This window comes from Nerophis ophidion, linkage group LG21, assembly GCF_033978795.1.
Source record: "Nerophis ophidion isolate RoL-2023_Sa linkage group LG21, RoL_Noph_v1.0, whole genome shotgun sequence".
Lineage (NCBI taxonomy): Eukaryota > Metazoa > Chordata > Actinopteri > Syngnathiformes > Syngnathidae > Nerophis > Nerophis ophidion.
This window is the reverse complement of record NC_084631.1, coordinates 9,453,478-9,468,030: the sequence shown is the minus strand read 5'-3', so window position 1 is coordinate 9,468,030 and position 14,553 is coordinate 9,453,478. Positions and strand designations below refer to the sequence as shown.

Sequence of the window (14,553 nt, the reverse complement as noted above, 5' to 3'; positions counted from 1 at the left end):
TTTCACTTGTTAGCTCTTTTATTTCGCTTTTTTTATGTTTTTTGAAATACTATAGAATCTGCCACGGGGCGTTAAAAAAAATTAGTTGCGGGTCGAAAATGGTCCTCTGGCTGCAGATTGGACACCCCTGTAATACAGTATGTGGATTCAATATTTGGAGGTCATACCACTGTACTCCTCTGGGGGCGATAGTGAGTCACGTGTGCAAAACAATTACAGTGAGGCAAAAAAGTATTTAGTCAGCCACCGATTGTGCAAGTTCTCCCACTTAAAATGATGACAGAGGTCTGTAATTTTCATCATAGGTACACTTCAACTGTGAGACAGAATGTGAAAAAAAAAATCCAGAAATTGATATTGTAGGAATTTTAAAGATTTGTAAATTATGGTGGAAAATAAGTATTTGGTCAACCATTCAAAGCTCTCTCTGATGGAAGGAGGTTTTGGCTAGAAATCTCACGATAAATGGCCCCATTCATTCTTTTCTTAACACGGATCAATCGTCCTGTCACCTTAGCAGAAAAACAGCCCCAAAGCATGATGTTTCCACCCCCATGCTTCACAGTAGGTATGGTGTTCTTGGGATGCAACTCAGTATTCTTCTTCCTCCAAACACAAGTTGAGTTTATACCAAAAAGTTCTATTTTGGTTTCATCTGACCACATGACATTCTCCCAATCCTCTGCTGTATCATCCATGTATCCATTTTGGTATAAACTCAACTCGTCGTGTTTGGAGGAAGAAGAATACTGAGTTGCATCCCAAGAACACCATACCTACTGTGAAGCATGGGGGTGGAAACATCATGCTTTGGGGCTGTTTTTCTGCTAAGGGGACAGGACGATTGATCCGTGTTAAGGAAAGAATGAATGGGGCCATGTATCGTGAGATTTTGAGCCAAAACCTCCTTCCATCAGTGAGAGCTTTGAATGGTTGACCAAATACTTATTTTCCACCATAATTTACAAATAAATTCTTTAAAATTCTTACAATGTGAATTCCTGGATTCTTTTTTCACATTCTGTCTCTCACAGTTGAAGTGTACCTATGATGAAAATGACAGACCTCTGTCATCATTTTAAGTGGGAGAACTTGCACAATTGGTGGCTGACTAAATACTTTTTTGCCCCACTGTATATTGACGGAGAGAAAACTTGAGTAGGCGGGACTTAGACCGGCGACATCCTTGCATTGTGCCCCTTGATGGGATAGGATCCACTCCCTGATTTGTCACCAAGGTACAGTACTCAATCATCACCCATCCCGGGATTATTGATCGGCAGGCATTATTGATACAGAAAAAAAAGTTTTTATTCTTGGAAGAACATTCCACGTTTTTTCTGCCGGTGAGTTTTTCTTGCAGTTGACCAGTCGCCCCTCACCGCTTAGTTTGTGGCCGCTCGCCGGCGTCACACGTGCACGTGCATCACGACTTGCGAGCGATGCTGGTAGAAGTCTTCCGGAAGCGTGTCTGAGATGGAAGAAAGTAGACGCTGACAACATGCTAACAAAGTCCCGGGGCGGGGTCACAGCTCGTACCGTTGCACCTGTAGCGCAGGTTGGACCAGATGATGTTTTCCTGGGAAAAGCACAAGACCCCGAGTCTCCCGCCTCTCATAGCGCTGTCAATTACCACGCCCGAGTCTGCCACCATGTTGCCGCCCTCAAAGAGACGAAGCCTGAAGTGGCGAAAAACTACAGAGTTATTTGTGCCTTCATTTTAAGGTCGCAAAGGCGGATTTGGAGCACATTTGGCACTTGATTGAAACTTTTATTAGTAGATTGCAAAGTACAGTTCATATTCCGTACAATTGACCACTAAATGGTGACACCCGGATAAGTTTCCAACTTGTTCAAGTCAGGGTCCACGTTAATCAATTCATGGTACGCACAGTGTTAGGTTTGGAACCCATCAGACAACTGGACAAATGTCCCGATTGGCTGTTTGTTCTAATATCGATCCTCAAATCAAAATATCCATACTTTATTTAAGGGGTTTCCAAACTGAATGGCCACATACTGAAAAGTTATTGTGTCAGCTTTGTATATATAGGTGATACATTAGATTTTGGCCTTTTTCATTACATACCAATGTTTTTGCCGTTTTTCTTACATTTTTATTGTTCCTTTCCCGTGTAAGAATAGAAATAATAATAATACGATGCATTACCTATTGTGTCAAAAATTCTACCTGTACAAAAATATTAATGTTTACCTTTAACAGTGTTTATTATGGTTTTTGTAATTTTCTAAATAATTTAAGTTTTGTTTTTTTATTAACAAACTAACTAAGCTTTGTATATATTTTACTATAAGTATATATTTTTTTTATAAATTCATAGGTTAGTATTCTATTTTTTTAATTAACTAATCTACACTTTGTTTATTTGAAGTATATTTAATTTTTATTCTGAGAGCTTGTAATATTTTCCAAATTAATTCGTCAGTATATTTTTGTATTAACTAACTTAAGCTTTCTTCTTTAACTATTTTATTTTGTAGGTTTATAACATTTTTCTATTTCATAAGTTGGTATTTTTTTAATAACTTAAATTTTATTAGAGACCTAATATTTTTCTAATTCATCAGTATTTTATTTATGTGACTAACTGAGCCTAACTTTGATTTATATTAAGTATTTTATTTTTATCTTGAGAACTTCTATTTTCCAAATTCAAAAGTTAGTACTACTTTTTTAAATTATGTTACACTTTGTTCATATGTTAGTTTTTTTAAAGGGTTCTAATATTTTTAAATTATATATTATTTATTTTATCAAACTAACTTAAACTTTGTTTATATTTGAAGTATTTTTTTTATTTGGAGGTTACTTGTTTAAAATTCAAAAGTTTATTCAAAAAATACTAACTTAAACTTTGTTTATATTTTTAAAAATATTTTATTTTTTAGATATGTTTATCAAATTAATAAGTCAGTATTGTTTTTTTAATTTTTTGATTAATTTGCACTTTGTATATATTAAGAATATTAAATCTTTAGATCGTCAATCAAATTAATAAATCAGTATTTTTTTTATATTTTGATTAACTAACTCACACTTTGTTTGTATTTTAAGGACATCTAATGTTTAATCCAATTAGTTAATTTAGGTCAGTATTTTTTTTTTCTGATCAACTAACCAATTATTTTAATTTGAGAGCTTCTATTTTCCAAATTAATTCATATTTTTTTAATTTTGGCTTTGTTAATGTTGAGTATTTTAATTTTTTCATTTTGAGAGCTTCTAATTTTTTCAAATTAATTAATCAGTATTTTTATTTTTTATTTAACTTAGGTTTATATTTTTATTACTTTATTTTCAGAGCTAATATTTTTCAAATTAATTTATACGTTAGTATTTTTTTTAATTAACGAGCAAACTATGGTTATTAAGTATTTTGTATTTTTAGGACAAATATTTTTTTAAATTAATTATCAAGTCATTATCTTATTTTTCTGATTAACCAACTTACAATTTGTTTATATTATAAGTATATTTTATTTTGAGAGCTAATATTTTCCAAATTAATTTATGTTAGTATTTTATTTTTTAATTACCTAACTTACAATTTGTTTATATTTCAAGCATTAGTATTTTTTTTATAAACTAACAAACTTTGTTTATGCTATTTTAAGAACTATTAATACTTTGTTTATATTTTAAGTATATTTCATTTTTATTTTGAGAGCTTCTAATATTTTCCAAATTAATTAAAATGTCAGTATTTTTTTGTATTAACTAACTTACGCTTTCTTTTATTTTTATAACTTTTTATAATATATTAAAAAAATTTAAGTTAACTATATTTTATTTATATTTTAAGTATTTTATTTTCATTTTGAGAGCGTCTAATATTTTCCAAATTACTTCATTAAGTAATATAACTTTTTTATATTACCTTACTTTGTTAAATTTTAGGTATATTTTAATTTTATTGTAAAGGGTTCTAATATTTTTTTTATTAAACTAACTTAAACTTTGTTTATATTTGAGGTAACATGTTTAAAATTAATTCACAAGTTAGTTAATTAAAACAATAGTAATTAACTTAAACTTTGTTCATATTTTTAACATTTTTAGATGTTAATGTTTATCAAATTAATAACTCAGTATTGTATTTATTTTTTGATTAACTTACCCTATGTTTATATTTTAAGAATATAACATTTTTAAAGTGTCTTTATCAAATAATAAGTCAGTATTTTTTTTAAATATTTTGATTAACTAACTTACATCTTGTTTATATTTTAAAGACATCTAATCTTTTTCCAATTAGTTAATGTTTAAATTTTTTTGATCAACTAACAACTTACACCTTTATTTTATTTTATTTTGAGAGCTTCTATTTTCCAAATTAATTAAGTTATTTTAATTTTATTTTTTTAATTTCGGCTTTGTTTATGTTTTGGGTATTTTTTCATTTTGAGAGCTTTTAATTTTTTCAAATTAATTAATCAGTATTATTATTTTTCATTTAACTAAGGTTTATATTTTAAATAACTTAGGTTTATGTTTTTAGCATTTTATTTTGAGAGCTAATATTTTTAAATTAATTTATAAGTTAGTATTAACTAGCAAACCATGGTTATATTATGTATTTTGTATTTTTTATTCTTAGGACAACTGTTAAAATTAATTATGAAGTCAGTATCTTATTTTTCTGATTAACCAACTTACACTTTGTTTATTTTTCTGATTAACCAACTTACACTTTGTTTATAAGTATATTTTATTTTGAGAGCTAATATTTTCCAAATTAATTCATGTTAGTATTTTATTTTTGAATGACCTAACTTACAGTTTTTTTTATATTTCAAGCATTAGTATTTTTTTTTAATAAACCAACAAACTTTGTTTATACTATTTTCCATCCATCCATCCATTTCTTACCGCTTATTCCCTTTTGGGGACGCTGGTGCCTATCTCAGCTGCAATCGGGCGGAAGGCGGTGTATACCCTGGACAATTCGCCACCTCATTGCAGGGCCTTATACTATTTTAAAAACTATTAATATTTTCCAAATTTGAACTTACACTTTGTTTATATTTTAAGTATATTTAATTTGTATTTTGAGAGCTTCTAATATTTTCCAAATTAATTCAAAAGTCAGTATTTTTTTGTATTTAACTTATGCTTTCTTTATTTTAACTTTTGTTTTATTTTGAAAGTTTATAACATTTTTCTATTTCATTAGTTAGTATTTTTTTAATTAATATATAAACAAAATTTAAGTGAGTTAAATATATTTTATTTTTATAATTTATTCATCAGTAATATTTTATTTTTGTAACTAACTTAGCCTAACTGATTTATATTTTAAGTATGTTATTTTTATTTTGAGAGCATCTATTTTCCAAATTAATTCATTAAGTTAGTATTACTTTTTTAAATTAGCTTACACTTTGTTCATATTTTAGTTTTATTGTAAAGGGTTGTAATATTTTTGAAATTAATTATTATATTATTTTTTTTATCAAACTAACTTAAACTTTGTTTGTATTTGAGTATTTTTTATTTTGAGGTAACATGTTTAAAATTAATTCATAAGTTAGTTAATTAAAACAATACTAATTAACTTACTTTGTTCATATTTTTAATATTATTAGATGTTAATGTTTATCAAATTAATAACTCAGTATTGTATTTATTTTTTGATTAACTTACCCTTTGTTTATATTTTAAGAATATAACATTTTTAAAGTGTCTTCATCAAATTAATAAGTCAGTATTTTCTTTTAATATTTTGATTAACTAACTTACATCTTGTTTATATTTTGAGGACATATAATCTTTTTCAAATTAGTTAATTTAAGTCAGTATTTAAATTTTTTTGATCAACTAACCAACTTACACCTTTATTTTATTTTGAGAGCTTCTATTTTCCAAATTAATTAACTAATTATTTTTATAAATTTTTTAAATTTTGGCTTTGTTAATGTTTTGAGTATTATTTTTTTTCATTTTGAGAGCTTCTAATTTGTTCAAATTAATTAATCAGTATTTATATTTTTTATTTAACTTAGGTTTATATTTTTAGTATGTCAGTATTTTTTTCAAATATTTTGATTAACTAACTTAAATCTTGTTTACATTTTAAGGACATCTAATGTTTAATCCAATTAGTTAATTGAAGTCAGTATTTTTTTTTGGATCAACTAACCAACTTACACCTTTATTTTATTTTGATAGCTTCTATTTTCTATATTAATTCATATGTTTTATTTTATTTTTTAAATTTTGGCTTTGTTAATGTTTTGAGTATTTTTTTCATTTTGAGAGGTTTTAATTTTTTCAAATTAATTCATCAGTACCGTATTTTTCGGACTATAAGTCTCAGTCTTCTCCACAGTCCAGGTGATTGTAGTTTGGCCAAGTCTCACCCCCATGCAAACTACAAAAAAAAAACGCGACGTATAGTCCGAAAAATACGGTATTTTTATTTTTATTTTTAACTAAGGTTTATATTTTAAGTAACTTAGGTTTATGTTTTTAGTATTTCATTTTGAGAGCTAATATTTTTCAAATTATTTTATAAGTTAGTATTTTTATTAACTACCAAACTATGGTTATATTAAGTATTTTGTATTTTTTATTTTTAGGAAAACCGTTTTTTAAATTACTTATCAGGTCAGTATCTTATTTAACCAACTTACTTTTGATCAACTAACCAACTTACACCTTTGTTTATTTTATTTTGAGAGCTTCTATTTTCCAAATTAATTAATAATTTATTTGTATTTATTTTTTTTAATTTTGGCTTTGTTAATGTTTTGAGTATTTTTTCATTTTGAGAGCTTCAAATTAATTAATCAGTATTTGTATTTTTTATTTAACTAAGGTTTATATTTTGAGTAACTTGGGTTTATGTTTTTAGTATTTTATTTTGAGAGCTAATATTTTTAAAATTAATTTATAAGTTAGTATTTTTTTATCAACTAGCAAACAATGGTTATATTAAGTATTTTGTATTTTTCTATTTTTAGGACAACTGTTTTTAAATGATCAAGTCAGTATCTTATTACTTTTTTAAATTAACTTACACTTTTTTTATATTTTAGGTATATTTTAGTTTTATTGTAAAGGGTTCTAATATTTTTGAAATTAATTATATTATTTTTTTACCTAACTAACTTAAACTTTGTTTATATTTGAGTATTTTTTATTTTGAGGTAACATGTTTAAAATTAATTCATAAGTTAGTTAATTAAAACAATACTATTTAACTTAAACATTGTTTATATTTTTTAAATATTTTTAGATGTTAATGTTTATAAAATTAATAACTCAGTATTGTTTTTATTTTTTGATTAACTTACCCTTTGTTTATATTTTAAAAATATTAAATTTTTAAAGTGTCTTTATCAAATTAATAAGTCAGTATTTTTTTTTAATATTTTGATTAACTTACATCTTGTTTATATTTAGGACATCTAATCTTTTTCCAATTAGTTAATTTAAGTAAGTATTACATTTTTTTTTGATCAAATAACTAACTTACACCTGTGTTTATTTTATTTCAAAAGCTTCTATTTTCCAAATTAATTAAGTTATTATTTATTTTAAAAATGTTGGCTTTGTTAATGTTTTGGGTATTTTTTTAATTTTGAGAGCTTCTAATTTTTTCAAATTAATTAATCAGTATTTTTATTTAACTAAGGTTTATATTTTGAGTAACTTAGGTTTATGTTTTTAGTATTTTATTTTGAGAGCTAATATTTTTCAAATTAATTTATAAGTTTGTATTTTTTTTATTAACTAGCAAACTATGGTTATATTAAGTATTTTGTATTTTTTATTCTTAGGATAACTGTTTATATTATATAAGTATATTTTATTTTGAGAGCTAATATTTTCCAAATTAATTCATGTTAGTATTTTATTTTTGAATTACCTAACTTACAATTTTTTTATATTTCAAGCATTAGTAATTTTTACAAACTTTGTCTATACTACTTAAGAACTATTATTTTCCAAATTTGAACTTACACTTTGTTTATATTTCCAGTGGATTTAATTTTTATTTTGAGAGCTTCTAATATCTTTTAAATGAATTCAAAAGCCAGTATTTTTTTTGTATTAACTAACTTAAGCTTTCTTTATTTTAACTATTTTATTTTGAAAGTTTATAACATTTTTCTATTTCATAAGTTAGTATTTTTTAAATTAATATATAAACAAAATTTAAGTTAGTTAAGTATATTTTATTTTTATTTTGAGACCTTATTTTTCTAATTTATTCATCAGTAATATTTTATTTTTTATTTATGTAACTAACTTAGCCTAACTGATTATATTTTAAGTATTTTATTTTTTATTTTGAGAGCGTCTAATATTTTCCAAATTAATTCATTTAGTTAGTATTACTTCTTTAAATGAACTTACACTTTTTTTATATTTGAGGTATATTTTAGTTTTATTGTAAAGGGTTCTAATATTTTTGAAATTAATTATTATATTATTTTTTTACCAAACTAACTTAAACTTTGTTTATATTTGGAGTATTTTTTATTTTGAGTTAACATGTTTAAAATTAATTCATAAGTTAGTTAATTAAAACAATACTAATCAACTTAAACGTTTATATTTTTTTAAATATTTTTAGATGTTAATGTTTATCAAATTAATAACTCAGTATTGTTTTTATTTTTTGATTAACTTACCCTTTGTTTATTTTAAGATTATTACATTTTTAAAGTGTCTTTATCAAATTAATAGGTCAGTATTTTTTATAAATATTTTGATTAACTAACTTACATCTTGTTTATATTTTAAGGACATCTAATCTTTTTCCAATTAGTTAATTTAAGTCAGTATTTCAATTTTTTTTGATCAACTAACTTACACCTGTGTTTATTTTATTTCGAGAGCTTCTATTTTCCAAATTAATCAATAAGGTATTTTTATTTATTTTAAAAATGTTGGCTTTGTTAATGTTTTGGGTATTTTTTTAATTTTGAGAGTTTCTAATTTTTTCAAATTAATTAATCAGTATTTTAATTTTTTTATTTAACTAAGGTTTATATTTTGAGAGCTAATATTTTTCAAATTAATTTACAAGTTAGTATTTTTTTTATTAACTAGCAAACTATGGTTATATTAAGTATGTTGTATTTTTCTATTTTTAGGACAACTGTTCTTTTAAATGATCAAGTCAGTATCTTATTTTTCTGATTACACAACTTAGACTTTGTTTATATTATAAGTATATTTTATTTTGAGAGCTAATATTTTCCAAATTCATTTTAGTATTTTATTTTTGAATTACCTAACTTACAATTTGTTTATATTTCAAGTATTAGTATTATTTTAATAAACTAACAAACTTTGTTTATACTATTTTAAGAACTATTAATATTTTCCAAATTAATTTGAGTTTTATTATTTTTTAATTACCTGACTAACTTAGACTTTTTGTTTATATTTTAGGTAAATTATATTTTTTATTTTAAGAGCTTTAATAGCTTTTAATTGAGTAAATGAGTATTATTTAATTGTATATTACCTAACTTATACTTTTATATTTGAAGTATATATATATGTATGTTTGTTTTTTTTAAAGCACCCAATACTTTTCAAACTAATTATTGATATTTTGAGAGCTTCTAATTTTTTCCAAATTCATTCATAAGTTGTTGTTTTTTAAATGAAGTAACTTCATCATTTTTTATATTTTTAATTTTTAGAGCTTCTAATGTTTATCAAATTAATTAAGTTAGTTTTTAATTTTTGTATTAACTAATTTATGTTTTGTTTATAATGAATGTATTTCTATTTTGAAAGTTTATGTTTTTGAAATTCATTAAGTTAGTTTTTTTTTTTAACAAACAAAATATAAACAATGTTTAAGTTAGTTAAAGCATATTTTATTTTGAGAACTTCTAATATTTTTCTAATTAATCAGTATAATTATTTTTTTAACTAACTTAGACTTTGGTTTTATTTAAGTATTTTTCATTTTGAGAGCTAATATTTTTCAAAATAATTCATGTGTAGGTATTATTTATTTTTAAATTAAACATTTTCTATGTTAAATATTTTATTTTTAGGACGTCTGTTTTTTCAAATTAATAATAAGTCAGTAACACTTTGTTTATATTTTAAGTATATTATAGTTTTATATTGAGCGCCTCTAATATTTAGCTAATTCATAATGTAATTTTTAATTTTTTCATTAACTTACACTCGTTTATATTTTAACTATATTTTAATTTTAAAGCTTTTTTTAAAAGGTTATTTGAACCTGAACACTGTGGGTAGCGTTTTTTTTCTTTCCCTTTGTCATGAAAAAGGGAGGTTTTTGTCATGAAAAATGGGGGTTTTTTTTGGTGGGTGCACTAATTGTAAGTGTATCTTGTGTTTTTTATTTTGTTTTAATAAATTAAAAAAATATATTTAAATTAATAAAAAATTATTCTGCGGCCCAGTACCAATCGAGCCCCACTGCTCTAAATGGTCCTTTGCCACCTCAAAATTAAGGCACAAAGAGTAATGGACAGTTGTAGGCCAGGCGCTCTTACCTGATATAGCCCACCTGGGGGCGGTGGCTGAGCTGCCAGCGGTATGACGTCTTGTCCTTCCAGCCGACGTTCCTCGGATCCTTCCAGAGAAGCGTGGCCTCGCCGGTTGTGTCCCCCGTGTGCCACAGCGCATTCCTTAGGAACGGACCGGGTCCGGTACGAGACTTCACCACCTGCCACGCACGCACACCAACATTAAAGAAGTCTTTTTAAAGAAACGCAAGAACAGGACCTGAGGACCTTCAGGTGCAAGGCGGCTGTGGCGAGAGCGTGGAAGGGCGTGGCCTGCCAGTATTCCTGCTGCGTCTGCTTCCACATGACGGCGTAGAAACTGGACGAGTCCTGGTAGGCGAAGACGAAGCCGGCGTAGTCGTCGTCTGTCACCGTGTTGACGTGAAACGTCCCCTCGAAGTCCACGCCGTTGAACGCCGTGTAGCCTGCCGACACACACACACACACAAAGTTCTGCTTACTGGTATCTAGCGTTAAGGGGGCGGCCGGAAGGGCACGTACCGATGGCGAGACCCGGGTCACTGTTAGTGGTCTGGACAATCTCCATTCCCTACGCGTTGAATCGTCGAAGGTCAGAGGTCAGGATGCCGCCAAGGCGAACAATCGGGGCTCACCTGGTTTAGAACCACCCAGTTGGGGTCAATCTGGGTGTCACTCTCTGGGTCCAATACGACCGTTTGGTAAGCCCGGAAGTCAGTCAATGTCACCTCGGCGCTCTCGGGACACGCATCAACCGCATCCCAGACGCTGTCGTTGTCGAAGTCGTCCTCGCACACGTCCCCCACCCCGTTTACTGAGCACACACATGGAGACAGGTGTGATTAAAGACAGGAGAGAAAGAGACGTGAAGACAGGTGTGATAGAGACATTAAAACAGGTGTGATAGAGATGTAAGGACAGGGGTGAGAGAGGTGATGACAGGTGTGACAGACAAATGAAGACAGGTGTCATAAAGACACGGAAACAGGTGTGAGAGACGTGATGACAGCTGTGACAGACAAATTAAGACAGATGTGATGGAAGACAGGTGTGATAGAGACACAAAGACAGGTATAATGGAAGACAGGTGTGATAGATACATGAAGACAGGTCTGAAAGAGACATGAAGACAGGTGTGATAGAAGACAGGTATAACACAGACATGAAGACAGGTGTGATAGAGGACTGGTGTAATAGAGACGCGAAGACAGTTGTGATGAAAGACCGGTGGGTGTTATAGAGACGCAAAAACAGTTGTAATGGAAGACAGGTGTGAGAGAGACGCGAAAATAGGTGTGATGGAAGAAAGGTGTGATAGAGACCCGAAGACAGGTGTGATACAGACATGAAGACGGGTGTGATAGAGATGTAAGGACAGGTGTGAGAGAGGTGATGATATCTCTGACAGACAAATGAAGACAGGTGTCATAAAGACACGAAAACAGGTGTGAGAGACGTGATGACAGCTGTGACAGACAAATGAAGACAGATGTGATAGAAGACAGGTGTGATAAGAGTTATGAAGACAGGTGTGAAAGAGACACAAAGACAGGTGTGATGGAAGACAAGTGTGATAGATACATGAAGACAGGTGTGAAAGAGACACAAAGACAGGTGTGATGGAAGACAAGTGTGATAGATACATGAAGACAGGTGTGATCGAGACATGAAGACAGGTGTGATAGAGATGCGAAAACAGGCGTGATCGAGACATGAAGACAGGTGCGAGAGATGAAAGGACAGGTGTGAGAGACGTGATGACAGCTGTGACAGACAAGTGAAGACAGGTGTGATAGAAGACAAGTGTGAAAGACAAATGAAGACAGATGTGATAGAGACACGAAGACAGGTGTGATAGAGACATGAAGACAGGTGTGAGAGATGAAAGGACAGGTGTGAGAGGCGTGATGACAGCTGTGACAGACAAATGAAGACAGGTGTGATAGAGACACGAAGACAGGTGTGATAGAGATGTTAAGGACAGGTGTGATAGACGTGATGACAGCTTGACGGACAAATGAAGACAGGTGTCATACAGACATGAAAACAGGTGTGATAGAGACATGAAGACAGGTGTGAGAGCCGTGATGACAGATGTGACAGACAAATGAAGACAGGTGTCATAAAGACACAAAAACAGGTGTGATAGAGACACAAAGACAAGTGTGAGAGACGTGATGACAGATAAATGAAGACAGATGTGAAAGAGATGTAAGAGAGGTGATGATAGCTGTGACAGACAAATGAAGACAGATGTGATAGAAGACAGGTGTGATAGAGACACGAAGACAGGTGTGATAAGAGTTATGAAGACAGGTGTGAAAGAGACACGAAGACATGTGTGATGGAAGACAAGTGTGATAGATACATGAAGACAGGTGTGATAGATGAAAGGACAGGTGTGAGAGATGAAAGGACAGGTGTGAGAGGCGTGATGACAGATGTGACAGACAAATGAAGACAGGTGTGATAGAAGACAAGTGTGAAAGACAAATGAAGACAGATGTGATAGAGACACGAAGACAGGTGTGATAGAAGACAAGTGTGAAAGACAAATGAAGACAGATGTGATAGAGACACGAAGACAGGTGTGATAGAGATGTTAAGGACAGGTGTGATAGACGTGATGGCAGCTGTGACGGACAAATGAAGACAGGTGTCATAAAGACATGAAAACAGGTGTGCTAGAGACATGAAGACAGGTGTGAGAGCCGTGATGACAGATGTGACGGACAAATGAAGACAGGTGTCATAAAGACACGAAAACAGGTGTGATAGAGACACAAAGACAAGTGTGAGAGACGTGATGTCAGACAAATGAAGACAGGTGTGAAAGACAAATGATGACAGATGTGAGAGAGACACGAAGACAGGTGTGGGAGAGACACGAAGACAGGTGTGAGAGACGTGAAGACAGGTGTGATAGAGACACAAAGACAAGTGTGAGAGACGTGATGATAGACCAATAAAGACAGGTGTCAAAGACAAATGACAGATGTGATAGAGACACAAAGACAGGTGTGAGAGACGTGAAGACAGGTGTGACAGACAAATGAAGACAGGTGTGAAAGAGTCATGAAGACAGGTGTGATAGAAGACAGGTCAAAGGTTGTATTTACGATTAGAATCTTTCTGGTTGGGGTTGACAATGAGACGACAGTTGTCACGGTCATCAGGGACGTCGTCGTTGTCGTCGTCGTGGTCACAGTCGTCGCCGAGGCCGTCGTTGTCTGAATCTAACTGGGAACTGTTTGGAATGTCAGGACAATTGTCTCTGTCGTCCTGGTGACCGTCTCCATCCCTGCACACACACACACACCCACACACGTTTGCTGACGTTACCATGACAACGCGTCTTTCTGCGTGTGTGTCGTACGTGTCCTGGTTCGTATCACATATGTCTCCCACCAGGTCGTCATCCAGGTCGGTCTGAAAAAACAAATGGAACACTTGCAGGACGATGTACAATATGATGGTGTGTGTGTGGTGCGTGTGTGTGTATGTACTTGTGTCGGGTTGCTGAGTTCAGGACAGGTGTCACACGCGTCTCCAGCACCGTCACGATCTCGGTCTGTCTGCATGGGATTGGGAATCTTTGGACAGTTGTCCAGGACGTTTGGAATACCTACACACACGCACACACACACACACACAAGATTGTAAACCCTACATTCTTTATTTTTGTACAAATGATAGTTGTCACATCACAACCCTCACTCTGCTGTGAGGTGAAAAAAATATGTACACATACAATTACATACATATGTGTATGTATATACATACATGTGTGTATATATATATATAGTGTATACATATACACATACATATATGTGTATGTATGTATATATATAGGTATACATATATGTCTACATATGTGTATATATTTAGATATATAATAGTGTGTGTACATATGTGTATATATATATATACACATACATATGTATGTATATTTATACATATGTATACATATGTGTGTTGATGTATATACATGTGTATACATATATATATATATATGTATACATATATATACACACATATATACAT

At 30.1% G+C, this 14,553-nt stretch overlaps 1 protein-coding gene across 1 annotated transcript in view; it reads right to left on the bottom strand.

Moving 5' to 3' along the window:
• Positions 1-1,286: 1,286 nt before the first annotated feature.
• Positions 1,287-14,553, bottom strand: part of thbs3a (thrombospondin 3a) — a 33,861-nt gene continuing 20,594 nt past the window's right edge. Inside the window, exons 15-23 of the mRNA XM_061881826.1 lie at positions 14,016-14,134; positions 13,886-13,938; positions 13,629-13,810; positions 11,145-11,323; positions 11,032-11,080; positions 10,759-10,955; positions 10,519-10,691; positions 1,540-1,679; positions 1,287-1,471 (exon numbers count right to left, since the gene is read on the bottom strand). Coding sequence (XP_061737810.1) covers positions 1,410-1,471; positions 1,540-1,679; positions 10,519-10,691; positions 10,759-10,955; positions 11,032-11,080; positions 11,145-11,323; positions 13,629-13,810; positions 13,886-13,938; positions 14,016-14,134 — 1,154 coding nt within the window. The 3' untranslated portion in view covers positions 1,287-1,409. The remainder of the gene's footprint in view (positions 1,472-1,539; positions 1,680-10,518; positions 10,692-10,758; positions 10,956-11,031; positions 11,081-11,144; positions 11,324-13,628; positions 13,811-13,885; positions 13,939-14,015; positions 14,135-14,553) is intronic.